Genomic DNA, 20,283 nt, shown 5'->3' with positions numbered 1-20,283 from the left:
ATTTCTTCTTGGTTCAGTTTTGGCAGGTTGGATGAGTCTAAGAATTTATCCATTTGTTCTGGATTGTCCAATTTGTTGCTATATAGTTTTTCATCATATTTTTATAATCCTTAGTATTTCCATGGTATCCATTGTGATTTCTCCTCTTTCATTTCTAATTTTATTTATTTGAGCCTTTTCTCTTTTTTTCTTAATAAGTCTGGCTAACAGTTTGTCAATTTTGTTTATCTTCTCAAAGAACCAACTCTTTGTTTCATTAATCCTTTCTACTGGTTTTTTGGTTTCAATTTCATTTATTTCTGCTCCGATTTTTATTATTTCTCTCCTTCTGCTGACTTTGGGCTTTGTTTGTTCTTCTTTTTCTAGTTCTGTTAAATTAAGGCTGCTTATTTGGGCTTTTTCTTGCTTGTTAAGGTGGGCTTCTATCGCTGAGTTTCCCTCTCAGGACTGCTTTTGCTGCATCCCATATGATTTGGTATGGCATATTTTCATTTTTGTTTGTTTCCAGATATTTTTTGATTTCTCCTTTAATTTCATCAATGATCCATTGGTTGTTCAGTAGCATGTTGTTTAATCTCCCCATCTTTGTCACTTTCCCAGTTTTTTTCTCGTAGTTGATTTCCAGTTTCATAGCATTATGGTCTGAAAAGATGCTTCTTATGATTTCAATCTTCTTAAATTTATTGAGGCTTGCTTTGTTTCCCAACATATGGTCTATCCTTGAGAATGTTCCATGTGCGCTTAAGAATGTGTAGTCAGCTGTTTTGGGATGGAGTGCTCTGTATATGTCTACTAGGTCCATCTCATCCAGTTTTTCATTTAAGTCCACTATTTCTTTACTGACTTTTTGTCTGGATGATCTATCCATTGATGTAAGTGGGGTATTAAGATCCCCTACGATTATTGTGTTGTTGTTAATGTCTCCTTTTAGGTTTGTTAATAGCTGCTTTATGTACTTTGGTGCTCCTAGATTGGATGCATATATATTTATAATTGATATGTCTTCTTGGTGGAGTGTCCTTTTTATCATTATATATTGCCCTTCTTTGTCTCTCTTAACCTGTTTTATCTTGAAGTCTACTTTGTCTGATATGAGTATGGCAACACCTGCTTTCTTTTGTTTGCCATTAGCTTGGAGTATTGACTTCCATCCTTTCACTCTGAGCCTGTGCTTGTCTTTAGAGCTGAGATGTGTTTCCTGGAGGCAGCATATTGTTGGGTCTTGCTTTTTAATCCATCCGCCACTCTGTATCTTTTGATTGGAGAGTTCAATCCATTTACATTTAGGGTAATTATTGAAATATGAGGGCTGAATGTTGCTGTTTTGTCACTTATTTTCTGGTTCTTTTGCATTTCCTTTGTTTCTTGTCCCATTTGTTTTGGACTGCCAATTCAGTTTGGTTGTTCTGTCTTATGACTCTTCTAGTTTTCTCTTTATTTATCATATGTGATTTTGTTTTGATTATTTGTTTAGTGGTTACGTTGAGGTTTGTATAAAAAGTCTTTTGCATGAGATAGTCCATTATCTGATGGTCTCTTATCTCCTTATACTAAGTCAATTCGATCTCTTTCCTCTTCCCCTTCTAAGTTATTCTTGTTACAACTTATTCTGTCTTGTGTTACAGGTGTGTGTTTATAGTGATGAGGTTGTATTTATTTTTGGTGTTTTCCTTCCTTTGATCTTTGATTTTGGTATTTAAGTGGTTGCTTACCTATTCTGCTAAAGATCTACTATTTTTCTGATTTTGTCTACCTATTTTTCTCCTTGCTCCAAGCTTTGTATTCCCTTTCTCTTCTTTTTTTCAGGCCTGAGGGCCTTCTTGTGCATTTCTTGTAGTGGGGGTCTCATGGCCATGAACTCCCTTAGCTTTTGTTTATCTGGGAATGTTATTATTTCTCCATCATATTTGAAGGATATTTTTGCTGGATAGAGTATTCTTGGCTCAAAGTTTTGGTCTTTCAGTATTTTGAATATATCATTCCAGTCTCTCCTAGCCCATAAAGTTTCTGTTGAGAAATCCGGTGAGAGCCTGATGGGAGTTCCTTTGTACGTTATTTTTTGTTTTTGTCTAGCTGCCCTTAAAATTGTTGCTTTGTCATTGACTTTAGCCAGCCTTACCACTGTATGCCGTGGGGTGGGCCTTTGCCTGCTGACGTATTTAGGCGACCTATTGGCTTCACTTACTGGTATTTCCTGCTACTTCCCCAGATTTGGGAAGTCCTCAACTATTACTTCCTTGAATAAGCTCTCTGTTTCTCTTTCCCTCTCTTCTCCCTCAGGAATACCTATAATTCTTATGTTACATTTCCTAATTGAGTCAGATATTTCTCGGAGACTTTCTTCATTTCTTTTTAGTCTTAGTTCTCTCTCCTCCGCCATCAGAAGCATATCTGTATTCCTATCCTCTATAATGCTAATTCTTTCCTCCATATTGTCAGCTCTGTTCCTTAAAGATTCCAGATTCTCCTTTATCTCCTCCATTGTGTTTTTCATCTCCATCAATACAGATCGGTTTTTCTTTATGATTTTAATCTCTTTTGTGAAGAAACACCTTATCTCATTGAATTGTTTATCTGTGTTGCCTTGTATTTCATTGAGCTTTCTCATGATAGCTATTTTGAATTCTCTCTCATTTAAGTTATGGATTTCTGTGCCTTCAGGGTTGATTTTTGGTTGCTTGTCATTTTCCTTCTGTCTGGCGATTTAATGTACCTTTGCATTGTGGTTCCTGTATTCGCTTTGTTTTTCCACATCCTGGAAATATCTGGTTATAGTTTCCACCTGCCGCCACCATGTGGGGGTTAAGGGCTGTGTAATCTGAGACCCTCGCGCTCCGCCCTGGCTGCTCTGCGGCCACAGGCCGCCTACCTGCGATCCGCCCCGGCCGCTCTGTCTGGTCAGCTGAGCTGCAGTGTCAGGCATGTGGGGTTGGGGGGAGTGGGGGGGCTCTCTCTTTTGCCCGCTGGGTCCCTGGAATGGGAGACTTCTTGCTCACCCCTCATTATCCGCTCTCCTGGGGTGCTCAAATGTTGATGGCACCCCTGCAGCAGTCATGAGTCCTCTGTGTGGGAGTTTCCCACTGGCTGAGAGAGCCCAAAGATGTACGGTTTCCACACAGAGGGCCGCCCCCCTCTCTGGGAGCCGCACGGACCCAAATCGCCGGTCTGATGAGGAGGGAGAGGATTTCTCCTTACCTCTCCCCACTTTCTCCGGGAGCTCCAGCAGGTCCACTCTCAGATGTGCAGCATTGTGGGTCTTTCCAATCTTCCTTTTTGCTGTGTGAGACTCCCTTGTTGGTCTGTGACTGTCCCTTTTGTTGTATCTTATCAGGGGAAGAGTTTACAAGAAAGCTCACTCCGCCATGACACTGACGTCACTCCTTAATTATTTTTATTTAACATTACTGTCTCAAATTCTCATCTGGTTCTCTTTGTTGTATGTGACTCCATTCTGCAAACAGCCACCCTCGTCCCTTGGTCTCATGATTCTCCTCTCCTAGTTTTTGTGCTCCATTTCTGACTCTTCTTACTCATCTCCTGACATACATGGGCTCTCCTTCTAGCCCCTAAAACACTGTTGCTCCCCAGCGCTCTGCCCCTGGCTCTCTTCTTCTTACTCTACACCAGGCCTCTCAGGCTTTGTGCAGCTGAGATAACCTGGCCAGTTTGTTAGTAGTTAAGTCAGCTGATAGTACTTAAGATTACTGCCCTCCAACCCCAGAGATTCTGATTCTGAAGATCTGGGGTGAGGCCAAGGAACCTGCATGTGTGATCAGCTCAGCTGGTGAAATACACTGACCTACTGCTAGATAATCTCTTTCAATCTCATTGCTTTAACGACCACCAGCACTTCAAATGACTCTCACATCTCAACCTCCAGGCCAGTCCTGTCCTAACTAGATGGTATTACCTGCCTACTGGATCCCTGTATTTCAGACCTTACGAGTACCTCAATTCTTTTTCCTGAATAGAGCTCATCATCTTTTCTTCACCCTGGCTCTTCTTCCTGTATTCCCCTGTGGCACCACCATGCCTGAGTACCTAAACCATTCCTTCATACAACAACATGTATCAAACACCTACCATGTGCCCAGCTTTGGGCTAAATGACGGAGAAACAAGGTCTATATTAGATAGGCATGGTCCCTGTTCGTATCGTGCCTACACGTCGGGGCACAGACAAAAATCAAGTCAAATAAAGAAAAGAAGAAAATAATTACAACTTTACTTGACCTTGTAAGGTAAAGAGTATCGAGAGAAGGCTCCTTTTGATACAGTGGGCAGAGGAAGCCTCCTTGAGAAAGGGCCATTTAAGTTGAGATGACTCAAGAATGAGAGGAGCTGGCCATGCAAAAAGGACAGGCAAGGGAGCAAGAAATTCCAAGCAGGCAGAAGATATGGGCTGAGCCTCCAAGACAGAAAAGAGTATCGTGTTTTCAAGGAATAGAACCAAAATCAGCTGGGCCAGAACAAAGTAAGCAAGTGGAGTGTGATGTAAAATGAAGCTGAAGGGACAGGAAAAAACTGCAAAGGCCATAAAAATATGAAGCATCTTATCCAAGGCAGGAGTTCTTAACCCTTTTTGTGCCCTGGACCCCTTTAGCAGTATGGTGAAGCCAAAGGACTTCCTTCTCAGAGTGACATGTTTAAATGTATAAAACAAAATCAACACGATTACAAAGAAAACTAGTTACATCAAAATATTAATAAAACAAATTTGTGCTATAGCAATATATACATGCTCTTTATCAATATATTAAATAAGATCTAGTGGCAGGTCTCATAGTTATCATCATTTCTAAAGTGGGGATAAACGCAAACAATATTTCAAGATATCTACAACAACAATAATGGTACAAAAAATGTCTGTAATTTCTACTGGTGACAAAATCATAGGTATTGCTACTATTACTATGGTTTGTTGTCTGCTTCATAATTGAAGGAAATGCTAAATTTCAGTTAGAGGGTAGTAAAAATCCAGATGTAATTTTCCCCCATCCATGTTCCTGGATGCCCTAAATTCTGCTTATTCCATCTCATCTTCCTGGAGAACTCTAGTCTAAAAGAAGCTTTTTCCCTTAGAAGTCTTCTTCTAACTTAAGTAGACTATTGAGGAACTTGACCTGAGAGTATCAAGAACAGGGACAAACAGGTACAAAAAAAGACAACCACTTTGTATATATTATGAAATTCCAAAGAAACGTGACAATGCAAAACCAAATTTCAATGTTGTTTTGCTTTCAGCAGTCACTCTCAAATTATCTTTGAATAAAAAAGAGATAGTTTTGGCCTGGAAAAAAAAAAAAGAACAAGAACTTCACAAACTGAAGGCAAGGGTAAAGTCCTTTGGCAAGAGAAAATGGTAAGCCTACAAAACAAGTATCTTTTCGACACTTACAGAAACTTTCATAAACTAGAAAGCCTCCATCTTCTTACTCCCATTTAGAGCAAACATCCACTTTCAGAACCATGCTTTGTGACTCAGTGACCACAGGATAAAGCCTGGAACTGCCACAGGAGAGCTTATGAGTTGTCAGGCATTGGAATAAAACCACACAAATGAAAAGCTGCACTTCCACATCTGCCACTTAGGAAATACATAATGCTTCAGGAACAACCAAACTACAATTTTTTGAGAGGGAAAAGTGGCCTGACTTTACATGCTGTTATCTCAAAGCCAGAGTGGATAGTGGCACTCACTGGCATATTAAAGCACTGACACAATATAGCATAATGGTTACGAACACAGGCCCTGGGGTCACATTGGCCAGGCTTGAATCCCAGCTCCACCACTAACCAGCTGTACAACTCAAGGCAAATCACTTTTCTAATCCTCAGTTTGCTACCTGAAAAATAACCTGCCTCACGGGGTTGCTACGAGAATTAAGTTAGATGAAATATACATAAAGTGCTTAGCACAGCGCTGGGCACATAGTAAAAAGTGATTAATTGACGTTAGAAAAGAACAAGTCCTCCCTCCCCATCCTAACCCCATTACCTCTGTCAAATAGCCAGTTGCATTCACAAACTTCTCAAATTCAGCGTTACTGACTTCATAGGCATCCATGTAAAAGGCATCAATAGCGACTCTCCTTGCAGGTGCTTCCCCATCCTGCCTTATCTGAGGATCATCTGTGCCCATCGTAAACACTCCAGCAGGGATGGGGACCATCTGCAGTGAAAGGGGAAACATGGGGAGTCATGCCATCACAGCCAAAGTGAACCTGCGTTAAGTGCAGAACACCAGCACACAGGAAGCACCCAATAGTTAGTAATCCCCACCCCCCCGCAACAGAAATCACTGTAAAATCAGTAAAATCACTCCATATTCCAAAGAAAGTGAATCACTAGTCACAAAAAAGAAGTGAAAATTCTTTAGGAAAGCAGTTTCTTTAGTCAAAACTCTACATGAGGGGCCCGCGCGGTGGCACAAGTGGTTAAGTGCGCGCGCTCTCCTGCGGCGGCCTGGGGTTTGCCGGTTCAGATCCCAGGCACGCACCGACGCACCGCTTATCAAGCCACGCTGTGGCGGCGTCCCATATAAAGTGGAGGAAGATGGGCATCGATGTTAGCCCAGGGCCAGTCTTCCTCAGCAAAAAAGAGGAGGATGGGCAGATGTTAGGTCAGGGCCAATCTTCCTCACAAAAAAAAAAAAACTCTACATGAAGGGCCAGCCCCATGGCCTAGTGGTTAAGTTCATCACGCTTCACTTCGGCAGCCTGGGTTTGGTTCCCGGGTGCAGACCTACACCACTCGGCAGCGGTCATGCTGTGACAGTGATCCACATAGGAAAAAGAGGAAGACTGGCAGATTTTAGTTCGGGCTGAATCTTCCTCAAGCAAAAAGAGGAAGATTGGCAACAGATGTTAGCTCAGGGCAAATCTTCCTCAGCAAAAAAAAAAAGAACTCTAGATGATGCAAATTTGTGCATGCTATGGAAACAGATCTGGAGCAACAGTCACCAAGCTGCTAATGGCTGGAGTGCAGAGGCAGGTAGAATATTCCACTTCTTTACACATTTGTGTATTTTTTTCCTTTAATATGCTCTCATTTCTTTTGAATTATTTTTAAAAGCAAATGTAAAAATGTCATATATAATATCTTTAAAAACCCACTGAATGAATTTGGGCCTCCAATGATAATGGAAAAGACTTAAATCACTGAATAGAAAATCTAAAAAGTTTATTAAGGGTCCATGTCTCGTCCTTGTTATGTCCTTGTCCTTAATTAATTTCTTATTAAGACTCTAACTGTAATTATTTTGTTCCTATCTACCATCCCACATAAAGTCTAAACTCCAAGAGAGCAGTGACCGAGGCTGCCTTGTTCACACCTGTATTCCCAGCACTGAACATAGGGTCGAGGATTACACCAAAAATTTTCAGTTAAAAACACAGGCCTGTATTATGTTAAGTGAAATAAGCCAGAAAGAGAAAGACAAACACGGCATGATTTCACTAATATGTGGAATATAAACCAACACATGGACAGAGAGAACTGTAAGGTGGTTACCAGGCGCAAGGGGGTTGGGAGGTGGGCACAAGGGGTAAAGGGAGGCATCTATATGGTGACTGACAAACAATAATGTACAACCAAAATTTCACAATGTTATAAACTATTCAGACATCAATTAAAAAATTTAAAAAAAAAACATATGCCCATGTGCAACACAATGAGTCATTAAGGAAATGAAAATCAAAACTACAAAGAGATTCCACTTCAGGCCCACTAGCATGGCTCTAACCAAAAAGATGGACAATAACAAGTGTTGATGAAGATGTCTTACACATTGTCTTACTTTCTAATCATCTGAGTGAAAACTCAATTCATTGATTTCTCAGCACCTGAGGAATTGTCAGGTGTCTGATCTATAAAACAAGGGTTCAAATTAAGGGAGGATAAAAGAAGTCTAAAAAGATAACTAGTTGGAATAAAAAGAGAAAGTGGTTTAGCAATAAGAGCAGAAGAGTTAGAAAAACCAGATCAGAAGAAACAGCAAGTAGCAATCAACACTCAGTGATTCCTACTTTCTATTTCCACTGGCTGTCTTTGCAACTGGTTGCCTTCAACTCTGTGCTTGTATTTCCCAATGACAATGAAGCTATTTTTATCTATGACATATGGGTCATAAATGTCTTATTATTTGTCCAATGTATTACTATTATTCTAAGAAATCATGCTTGACTACACCGTCCCCTAATCACATTACTCAGGTCACCTAGTCTTACCAGATCTCCTAAACATATATCCCTCTAATCTCTCCCCTCTTTTCTATTCCCAGATAATTGCAGTAACCTCACAATTGGACTCCCCATCTCCAGTCTCATCCTTTCACATCCCTCCCTGCTCCTCTCTAACTCATCTACCTTCCATTCAATCATTCATTCAACTAATATTTAAGCCCTTACTGAACTTTCTGAAATGCCAGTCTTCTATCTCCAATGCAATTTGTTACAGCTCTGTTTGTAACAGAAAAAAATTAGAAAAAACCTAAATGTCCATCAACAGTGGACTGGCTAAGTAAATTACGGGCCATCAGAAAATTAAGCAGCCATAAGAAAAGAACAACAATGAAAACAAAAGAAAGAAAAGATGATTTTACTACATTGATATGGAGAGATCTCGCCAAGAGAAAGAGCTAAGTGAACACAGCAAGTGCACCACAGTACGCATGGTGTACTACCATCTGTACGAAAGGAGGTGGGGGAAAAATGGAGTCACGGATTTTTGTAGTTGCTTCTATTTGCAGAACATAGTTTTAAGAAGATATACAAGAAACTCATGCAGGGGTTGTTTGAGGGGAAGGTTATCAGGTAAGTGGAAAATTTTTCACTATATACCCTTCTATATTATTATTTTTTTTATTTGAAACCATATAAATGTACTGTCTATTCAAAAAAATAAACAATAAAACAAAGTGTCAATCTGATCATACCCCATTCCTACTTAAACTCTTCAGGGATCGCCATCACCTTTCAGGATAAAATAAAATATCTAAACTCAGCGCCTAATCTCTCACCATCTCTCACACCCTGTACTCCACTTGCATTTTCTTTGTCTCTTTGTAAATAACGTCAGTGTTCAAGGATCACCTCCTCCATGATGGTCACCTCCTCCAGGAGGCCTTTGCTGCCTGCATTTCCCTGGCTCGGTCATATGCCCCTCATTTGGGTTCCTCTGATGTGTACCTCTATCTGTCCTAACAACTGACACACACAGTATTTTAATGACGTGTTTTCACCTTCTCTAGATCCTAGACTCCTTGGGGACCAGAAATAAAGTTTTCATTTCTATATCCCCAGTGCCTAGTATGGTGCATAGTTCACAGCAGACACTCAAAAAATATCGACTGAATGAGTGAGATCATGAATACAATAAGGAATCTACCATGAATTATTCATAATTATAATTACAAAAATTCTATTTCACTTGTAACACAGTCCTAGACGTGGTTAGCATGTCTGCATCATAGTGAAATTTGTTTAATAGACTCTGCTCAAAGACTGAACTAGGTTCATGCATTATTCTCATTATTCTCCAAGTGTCTGGGACACAAGATTCCTCAGTCCTTAGAAGAGAAGTCAGAATTTTAAGCAGCTCCGCAAAGAAACAGAAAAACAGACTTCAGACAAAAGCTTCAAGAGTAGTCTTAAAATGATTATTAAAATGATCTAATAAAAGGTTTCATAAAGGACTTAAAGGAAAAAAAAAGCTTTCCGGCAGCAGACAAGTAGGCCCTATTCTGAGAATAGTTGCTCATCCCTCAGTGCAAAGACAAGGCCCACAGGAAACTGTGCCCATCGTACCTAATGAAGTTTTGCAATTAAGGTGAGTACCCACAATGCTAATACAATCATGACTTCCACTGTGGACTCCTGGCCTAGTTTTTTTTAATTCTTTCATTAACCATCAGAGATAACCAGCACTGAATAAGCCAAGTTTCCATTCTGTTGGCTATAGATAAAAACAGCCTGCATTGCTCTGACTGGATCACAATTTCCAGTTTTCACTAATGATGTGAAGTTTTCTGTCCTACAAATGTAAACTGTCATTCTAGTAAAATCCAGAGCATCTCATTCTATAGGACCCTAAGCCAAATAAAAAGAACCATTTTAATCAAGTCTTCACTCAAGGTCCAGATTCAAACAATCCATTTCTCCTCGAAAATAAGTTAAAACCCCCTTTGCCACACCACAGTTTCTGCCACTGCCACGTAAGCCAGAGGCAAAGTTGAAGTCGAGAATGACTCTATTATCACTAGAACCGTATTTGGGCTACACACTCCAGCCAGGTGCAGTAGGCTTCCATTATTCTTGCCCACCCAGCACCCATGCCCCCTTGTTCTTGTAAAAGCCTCACATCCCTTTGAAAACCCCTTCTTCAACTCTCTACGTATACCTGGCTCAGGTGGATGACTCGACTCTACCTCTTGTGACTCAGGCCTGGCGAATCATGGCATTCTTTTGACCACAGAGACATAATTAGGGATAGGTTCACGACCCAATCAAAGCTGATCTCAGAACTTTTGCTGGAGCTATGAGGAAAGGGGAACTCTCTCTTCCAGCTATTTAATTAGGAGGAGAAGGGATATTACCTGAAAACAGAGCCAATGCTGAAAGAGAGCCAAGAGATAGCCAAAAAGAGGGACCTGGAGATGCTGCCTGAGGCCCTGGATCCAGCTGTGTCTGGGGCCATATCTACTCTTGAACTCCCAACTATGAAAGCCCATAAATGTCCCATCTCTCAATTTTTTTTCTGCTTAAGCCAGTTTTAATTATCTTTTTTTTTTCACTTGCTGAGATTTTTGTCTTATACACAAAAGTGAAATAAGTTTATGTGTACCTCTTTTGTGTAGCTCTTCTCTCTTTTCCTTCTTTCCTCTCCTCAAACCTAACATAGAAAGCTAAAGGCTCAGGAGAAAGCCAGGTGAATAACAAGAAAAGCATGCTCTGTGGATCTGTCCACAAACTGCTGCTTTATCTGTCCATACAGGGCTTATCTATCGATACCATTCTCCTACTCTACTGCCTGCACAGACAGACACTATTCATAGATGGAATAGCATTCAAGTTCCTTCAAGCCCTGTGATTTATCATTCTACTAAGCCTCAGTTGCCTCATCTGTAAAGTGGGGGTTAATATCTCTCACTAGATTCTTGGGAGGATGAGATACTGCAAAAGAATATTTTACACAGTTTTCTTTAAAAAATATCTGATATCTTTTACTCCCACTCAGTTTCTCAATATTGTATCCACCAAAAAAGGTAAGAGATCACTCAAGAAATTGTTACCGAATGCCTAAAATGTGTAACAGAGAGATTAAAACAGGTCTAAAAATGCTTCCCATGTAGAATGAGATATCAGACAACTACACAAGTAACACTACATTAAAGAAAATATACAGAAGAAGTAAAACTGTCACTATTTGTGGATGACATGATTATATATATATAGAAAACCCTAAAGAATCCACCAAAAAAACTATTAGAAACAATAAATGAATATGGTAAAGCTGCAGGATACAAAATCAACATACAAAAATCACTCACATTTCTATACACTAACAACGAACTAGCAGAAAAAGAAATCAAGAATACAATCCCAGTTACAATTGCAACACAATGAATAAAACACCTAGGAACAAATTTAACCAAAGAGGTGAAAGACTGAAAACTGTAGTACTACTGAAAGAATTGAAAAAGACAAAGAAATAGAAAGATATTCCATGCTCATGGATTGGAAGAATTAACATAGTTAAAATGTCCATATTACCTAAAGTAATCTACAGATTCAATGCAATCCCAACCACAATTCCAAGGACATTTTTCACAGAAATAGAACAAAGAATCCTAAAATTTATATAGAACAACAAAAGACTCCAAATAGCCAAAGCAACCCTGAGAAAAAAGAACAAAGCTGGAGGTATCACACTCCCTGATTTCAAAATATACTACAAAGCTATAGTAATCAAAACAGCATGGTACTGGCAGAAAAACAGAGACATGGATCAAGGGAACAGAATTGAGAGCCCAGAAATAAAACCACACATCTGCAGACAGCTAATCTTCAACAAAGGAGCCAAGAATACACAATGGAGAAAGGAAGGTCTTTTCAATAAACAGTGTTGGGAAAACTGGACAGCCACATGCAAAAGAATGAAGCTAGGCTATTATCTTACACCATACACAAAAATTAACTTAAAATGGATTAAAGACTTGAATGTAAGACCTGAAACCATAAAATTCCTAGAAGAAAACACAGGCATTATGCTCTTTGACATCAGTCTTAGCAGTATCTTTATGAATATCATGTCTCCCCAGGCAAGGGCAGCAAAAGAAAAAATAAACAAATGGGACTACATCAAACTATAACGCTTCTACATGGCAAAGGAAACCATCAACAAAACAAAAAGACAACCTACCAACAGGGAGAAAATGTTTGCAAATCATATAACCAATGAGTTGTATGAGTTCTTTATAGAACTCATACAACTCAACAAGAAAAAAACAACACAATCAAAAAATGGGCAGAGGGTATGAACAGACATTTTTCCTATACAGATGGCCAACAGGCACATGAAAAGATGTTCAACATCACTAATTATTAGGTAAATACAAATCAAAACTATAATGAGATATCACCTCATGCCTGTCAGAATGGCTATTATTAAAAAGACAAGAAACAACAAGCGTTGGAGAGGATGTGGAGGAAAAGGAACCCTCGTACACTGCTGGTAGGAACGTAAATTGGTACAGCCAATAATGAAAACAGTATGGAGATTCCTCAAAAATTAAAAACAGAAATACCAGATGATCCAGCTATCCCACTTCTGGGCATTTATCCAAAGAACATGAAAACGCTAATTCGAAAGATATATGCACCCCTGTGTTCACTGCAGCATTATTCACAATACCTAAGACTTGGAAGAAACCTAAGTGCCCATCAATGGATGAACAGATAAAGAAGATTTGGGGTGTGTGTGTGTGTGTGTGTGTGTGTGTGTATTTATACAACGTAATATTAATCAGCCATAAAAAAATGAAATCTTGCCATCTGTGATAACATGGACGGTCCTTGAGGGTATCACGCTAACTGAAATAAGTCAGACAGAGAAAGACAAATACCATGTGATTTCACTCATATGTGGAAGATAAACAAACAAACACATAGAAACAGAGACCAGATTGGTGGTTACCAGAGGGGAAGGGGGCAGGAGGAGGATGAGAGGGGTAAATGGGCACATGTGAAAGATGGCAACTAGACTTTTGTGGTAAACATGATGCAGTCTATACAGAAGTGGAAATATAAAGATGTACACCTGAAAATTATACAATGTTATAAACCAATGTGACCTCAATTTAAAAAGTAAATAAATATATGTATATAAAGCTGCCATCAGACAACAACAAAATGCTATGGGAATTTAAAGGACAGAAAAACTACTTCTTCCTGGAGGACAGGTTTCACGGAAGAGATGGCATTCAATCGTGCCTTGACACCTGGGTACGCATTACCCAATCAGAAACATCCTCAGACAGGAAATGAAGTCTGAAACTACCTATACTTACAGAGACACCACATACAAGTTTATCATCTCATGATTCTAAATGCATTTCAAACAACTGTTTTGAAAGATATACGGAGATTAAAACGTTTTGCTATCTTGTTACAAAATAAAAAGCTGTGTAGAAAATTGTTAGGATAATTTTCTCAAGGAGAAATGTATATATTTTAACCAGGGAGAACTTAAGTAAAATTTTAAAATATCTATATTGTTTCCCAGACAATTTTTACTGCCATAACTTTCCAATGAAACTGTAAATTCCTTGAGCGTAAAGACCAGCGCTCTTTATTTCTCTGCGTCCCTCATCTTGCCAAGTGCTCATTAAATGAATTAAAATACAAAAAAAGACTCACACCTGAAAAGTGTCACAGTAAAAACTGTGAAAACGTCCCCCAGAAACTTTAAATTACTCACATTTCCCAGAACACACTATGTGCTTGCTTTGTTTGTGCCCGTGCTCTTCTCTATCTCAGAAGGTCCTTCAATCCCCTTCCATCCCTAACTCCCGAAAATGGCTCCTCCAAAGCCTAGCCAAATGTGACCTTTTCTTTGAGGCACTTCCTGACTTGTCCAGGAAGAACAAATCTTTTGTTCCTCTCCAAGTGCTTTGTACACATTCCTCCTATAGTACTGTCATTATAGAAAAATGATGCTTACACGTGATTGTGTGTGTGTGTGTGTGTGTGTCTATGTGTGAGAGAGAGAGAGATCCTATAGTACTGTCATTATAGAAAAATGATGCTTACACGTGACTGTGTGTGTGTGTGTGTGTGTGTGTGTCTATGTGTGAGAGAGAGAGAGACAGAGAGAGAGAGACCTGCCAGAGGGTATATGTCTTGAGTGTAGGGCATAGGTCTTTTTCTTTTCTTTATGCCCAGGACATAGGACAGAATCCTATGTGCCAAATAAACACTTGTTGAATTAAACTAAATAAACACAAAACAAAGAAAAAATAGATTCAACACAACCCCAATCAAAATCAAAATCCCAGCAAGTTATTTTATGGATATCAACAAACTGATTCCAAAGTTTATATGGACAGGCAGAAGACTCAGAATAGCCAACACAATGCTGAAAGAGAAAAACAAAGTTTAAGGAATGGTGCTCCCCAGCTTCAAGACTTACTGTAAAGCTACAGTAATCAAGACAGTGTGTATTAGTGAAAGAACAGACAAATATATCCATGGAACAGCACAGAGAGCCCAGAAATAAACCTCCATAAATACAGTCAACTGATCTTTGATAAAAGAGCAAAGGCAATACAATGGAGCAAAGACAGTCTCTTCAACAAATGCTGGAATAACTGGACATCCACATATATAAAAAATGAATCTAGACACAGACCTTACACCCTTCACAAAAATTAACTCAAAATGGATCATAGACCTAAATGAAAAACACAAAACTGTAAAACTCCTAGAACATAGGAGAAAACCTAGATGCCCTTGGGCATGGTGATGACTTTTTAGATACAACATCAAAGGCAACATCCATGAAAGAAATTGCTAAGCTGGACTTCATTAAAATTAAAAACTTCCGTTCTGCACAAGACAATGTCAAGAAAACGAGAAGACAAGCCACAGACCAGGAGAAAATATCGGCAGAAGACACATCTGATAAAGGACTGTTATCCAAAATATATAAAGAACTCTTAAAACTCAACAATAAGAAAAAAAAATCCAGTTCAAACATGGGCCAAAGATCTTGATAGAAACACAAAGATATATAGACACCAAAGATGCTCCACATCATATGTCAACCAAAAAATGCAAATTAAAACAACAAAAAGATACCACTACACACTATTAGAATGGCCAAAATCTAGAACACAGACAACACCAAATGCTAGCAAGGATGTGGAGTAATAAGAACTCTCATACATTGCTAGCAGGAATACAAAATGGTACAGCCACTTTGGAAGATAGTTTGGCAATTTCTTACAAAACTAAGCTTACTCTTGCCATTTGATCCAGCAATCAGGCTCCCAGGTATTTACCCAAAGGAGTTGAAAACTTATCTCCACATAAAAACCTGCACACAAATGTTTCTAGCAGTTTTATTCATAATTGCCAAAACTTAGAAGCAAGCAAGATGCCCTTTAGTAGGCGAATGGATAAACAAACTATGGTACATCCAGACAAAGGAATATTATCAGCACTAAAAAGAAATCAGCTATCAAGCTGTGAAAAGACACGGAGGAACCTTAAATGCATATGACTAAGTGAAACAAGCAAATCTGAAAAGGCTACATACTATATGATTCCAATTATACAACATTCTGGAAAAAGCAAAACTATAGACACAATAAAAATATCAGTAGTTGCCAGTGGGGAGGAGAGGGAGGAATGAATAGGCAGATCACAGGGGATTTTTAGGGCAATGAAAATACTCTAAGGTATTATAATGATAGATATATGTCATTACACATTTGTCTAAACCCATAGAATGTACAACATCAAGAATGCACCCTAAGGAAAACTATAGACTTTGGGTAATTATGATGTGTCACCGTAGGTTCATCAGTTGTAACATGTACCATTCTGGTGGGGAATGTTGATAATGGGGGAGGCTATGCACGTGTGGGTTTTGGGGGTAAATGGGAAATCTCTGTACCTTCCTTTCAATTTTGTTATGAACCTAAAACTGCTCTAAAAAAACTAAAGTCTTTTAAAAATAAAAGAAAGAAAGGGAGAAAAGGGGCTTTCACTACGACCATGTACCTCTCCCACAATACTGGACTTCCTGAATTTAGAATAAATGGCTAAGTGTCAGAATTAGACCAAAGTCATCTGTACATGAACTAAAATCTTTGAAACCAAGGAAAACAGAGAGATAAAGAACTGCCTGCTGTGAGGTCTTTTGTGTTCATAATAAAGCTACTTCAAGTTCAATCATTAGGTTAAAAGTCTTAGAAGGCTGTGGGCTGTGTTCTCAGCAACCGCTAGTTTACTAATAGCTTGGGATGCCTCCAAACATTATAGAAAGTAAATGCAAGAACTAGCCAAAGATGACCCATATGATACTCAGTCTAGACAAAAAAAAACACTCTAAAGGGATGAAAAAATGTATATCTTATAAATGTGATTCAAAAGATACTGCCACCCACATCCTATTCTGGAACCAACAGGAAGTTGGAGCATTTAAAAAGAGGAATGTTCAGGGGCTGGCCCAGTGGCACACGCTCCGCTGTGGGGGCCCTGGGTTCGCTGGTTCAGATCCCGGGCGCGCACCGATGCACTGCTTGTGGAGCCAGCTGTGGCGGCGTCCCATGTAAAGTAGAGGAAGATGGGCATGTTTGTTAGCTCAGGGCCAGTCTTCCTCAGAAAAAGAGGAGGATTGGCATCAGATGTTAGCTCAGGGCTGATCTTCCTCACAAAAAAAAAAAAAAAAAGAGGAATGTTCAGTACTGGCCCGAAGGTTCTAGGCAAAATTCTGAGACAGACCAATGTGTACACGCAAGTAAGACAGCTACTCTGTTAGTGACAAAGCAGATAAACAGATACAAGGCTCTCTCTTTAGAAGAGGGGAGAAACTGATTATCAATTACCATGCAAGTTACACAGGAATTAAAATAATTACGGCCAATACACACTACAATAGTAACCAGGGCTCACCACCACACAAAAGATAAATACTAACAATGCAGGTCATCCTCTGAGGAACAACAGGAAAAATTTAAAAGGCCAATAATTACACAGGATGGAGAAACAATGAGAAGACTAGCTACCAACCTCCTAACACTCTATACATGAGACACAAATTTATTGTCCTGATGCCTCACCACCCTCACAGCCTAGCTGGGGAGAGACATCAGCAGACAAGCATCTTTAATAATTGTTATGTCAGACTTAATCCGTACTGTTGTGGCAGCAGGTGTAAACACTGAATGGGAAAGAAGGGGAGAAGATCAGGTAACGCCCGCCCGAGGAAGTTACCTCTCACCTAAGTCCTGAAAACTGGTCAGAATTAACCCAGAGGAAAGAAAAGCAAGATGGAAGGAGGAGGAGGAAAGGGTGTACTAGGTATACAAGAAGGAGCAATTCTTTAAGAGTCAGAAGACCTGGGTTCTAGTTTGTTTCCACAATCATACCAACATGCAAAGTACTTGGTAGACAGACTGAATCAAGTATGTAATAGTTGTTATTAATGTTATTTATATATCCTCGCACATAACACATCGAGGCACTGTGCCAGGCACAGATAAATAATAGTAATAACGCTATTGTTGACTTAGTCCTTCCTATGTGCTAAAGTGCTGGGGATAGCACGATAAATAAGACACGTCCTTGTCGTCAAAAAGCAGAGTCTATTAGAAGAGACTACGAGTAAGTATGCAACAATGTGGAGACCCAGTGTCCTGATTCCTTCACACATAAGAGAGGAACCCACGACTTAAACCTGAATCTAACTTAAAATTCTGAGAAGCTCATCAAGAAGACAGGGTGGAGGGAGGAGGAAATAGGAGGTAGGAGGTAAGAAAGAGGGACAACTGTCCTCAAACCAAACTCCCTAATGCTCAGAATTAAGCTGAGCCCCAAGACCCAGACGTTTTGGGGAGCGAGGAGGGAGGAGGAACTCCTCATCAAACCGGATCAGCAGGTGCGCGATTTGGTGTGCGGTTACAATCTTTACTTGCCTTCCTGCCAACCCTTTGCCTTGCCCATCCCAATCCTGTCCAGAAACCTGGAGGCCCCCACCCTTCTCCTGGGAATCGAGAGAGCACCTTGGTGAGCGCGAGCGGCCGCTCTCCGGGGACCGGGCCCGGGGCGTTCGCCTCCCGCGAGTATCGGTGCGCGACCGCCGAGCTGCCATGGGCTCCGGGCCGCTGCGGAGAGCCGCAGCCGCACGACCCCGCGACGGACGCCGCGCCCGAGCTGGCTCCGGCCTCTTCGCCCTCTGCCGCCCTGCCTAGCAGAAAGAGCAGAGGCAGCAAGAGGACGAGACCTAGCCCGGGGCAGCGTCCACGACCCGGCCTTAGCGCGGGCGCAGCCATGTTGTCCCGTGAGCCACGTGACCCTATGGGTCACGTGGCCCGCCCTCCTTAAAGGGGCCAGACCCTAGGCGGACTTAAGTGGTCCTCAGAGTTGCCCCCAGCCCCTCTGTCTCCAGGTACCTCTCCTTTAGAGAGCTCCTCTTTGGCTCTGTTGACGTAAAAACACAACAAAACCCTACAAAATTCATGGCTTTCTATAGACTATGCACCCCATTATTATTCCTTGGTTGAAAAAATTATAATCGAATTTATTGAGCATTTGCTATGTTCCATTCACTGTGCTAAGTAAGCACTTCACTTTTTGAATCTCATTTAATCCTCACAACGTCCCTGTAATATTGGGTTTACAGAGCAGTTAAGTGACTTGCCCAAGGTCACGTGGCAAATACGTGTCAAAAACGAGATTTAGATCCAGCCGCACTGGGTCTCAGTGTCTATAACGTATAGCCTCAAGCTCTTGAGTTTTAACCATTATGCTATACTGTATGTGATTCAATAGGCTTCCCTTAGGGAAAGGAAAATGGAAGATGGACGTGTTTAAGGACACTTCGCCAAGGAATACAGTCAGAGAAATCCAGACTATGGAATATGTGCAACAGGGGCTCTCATTTAAAGTGTTGTCCCTGACCAGCAGCATCACCTAGGAACTTGTTAGAAATGCAGTATTGAATCAGAATCTCTGGGGACAGGACACAGCAATCTGTGTTTTTAACCAGTTCCCCAGATGATTCTAATGCATACTAATGCACGCTAAAATTTGAGAACCACCATTTTATAGGACCCAAGTTCTTCAGCAAAGAAAAAAAAAAAAAAGCAAAACAAGAACAAAAAGAAGATGAAGCGGGAACTTAAATAGATTAAAAATGACATCTCAGCCAACTGCAATATAGGAACCTTATCTAAATACTGGTTCAAACCTACTGATCTCAAAATTTTTTGGATAATCAGGGAAATATGACCACTGAATCAAATTATGATATTTGCTAAAATTAAGAAATTACTATCAATTTTGTTTTTAGTTCTTTAGGAGTGATAATGATATTTATGGTTATGGTTTTTAAAAGAATCCCTTCCTTTGAGATATATGTATTGAAATATATATATGGATAAAATATACGCTGTCAAGGATTTGCTTCCCAAAATACAGGTGATTAAGGGGTGGCCAGAGATGAAGCACAATTGGCCATGAGTTGATCATTGTTGAAGCTGATGTAGGGGAAGATGGAGAATCCCTCTCCCCTGCCCTTTCCCTTATGGTTCTTATGGCTCTACAAATAATTAAAAAGGCAGGTTAGCAGGAAAAAATCAAACAAAGTTTAGTAACATGTATACATGGGAGAAACTGAGGAAAAACTGAGCAGCTCACCAAAATGGTGGATGTTCTCATCTTAAATACTATCTTCAGCTAAAGACAAAGGAGGATGTTGGGAGTGTGGGGAGTCAGCTATGGGAGATTGCCAGAAAAGCATATGCAGATTTATGTCCTTGCCTTCTGCATTGATAAGAGTTTCTAGAGATAAGGTCATCCTCCCTTCTTGCTGGTACGGAGAGGGAGATACCTTTACAAATGGAGATTTTCCTTACAAATGTAAATGTCTCTTAGAAAGGATAACTTCTACTTTTACTTGGTTTTCAGAGCTTTGATAAGAATGGGCTTAGCAAGGACCCTCCCAGTCTATCCATACCCAGAGTTAACTATGGTGATGGCCTGTCCTGGGGACAGGCCTT

The 20,283-nt window shown here is 40.1% G+C and overlaps 1 protein-coding gene across 3 annotated transcripts in view; it reads right to left on the bottom strand.

The window, feature by feature from the left end:
• The window catches only part of SUMF1 (sulfatase modifying factor 1), a 93,987-nt gene extending 75,430 nt beyond the window's left edge, over positions 1 to 18,557 (bottom strand). For 2 of the 3 annotated variants that reach the window (XM_058563449.1, XM_058563454.1), the window contains exons 1-2: positions 18,286 to 18,557; positions 5,998 to 6,171 (exon numbers count right to left, since the gene is read on the bottom strand). In XM_058563449.1, the coding sequence (XP_058419432.1) occupies positions 5,998 to 6,171; positions 18,286 to 18,555 (444 nt within the window). In that variant the 5' untranslated portion in view covers positions 18,556 to 18,557. The remainder of the gene's footprint in view (positions 1 to 5,997; positions 6,172 to 18,285) is intronic. The other variant, XM_058563456.1, reaches the window with a different exon arrangement.
• Positions 18,558 to 20,283: the final 1,726 nt, after the last annotated feature.

Source organism: Diceros bicornis, chromosome 2 (genome assembly GCF_020826845.1).
Source record: "Diceros bicornis minor isolate mBicDic1 chromosome 2, mDicBic1.mat.cur, whole genome shotgun sequence".
Classification (NCBI taxonomy): domain Eukaryota; kingdom Metazoa; phylum Chordata; class Mammalia; order Perissodactyla; family Rhinocerotidae; genus Diceros; species Diceros bicornis.
Note: the sequence above shows the minus strand (reverse complement) of the source record. Positions and strands in the feature narration are given on the sequence as shown.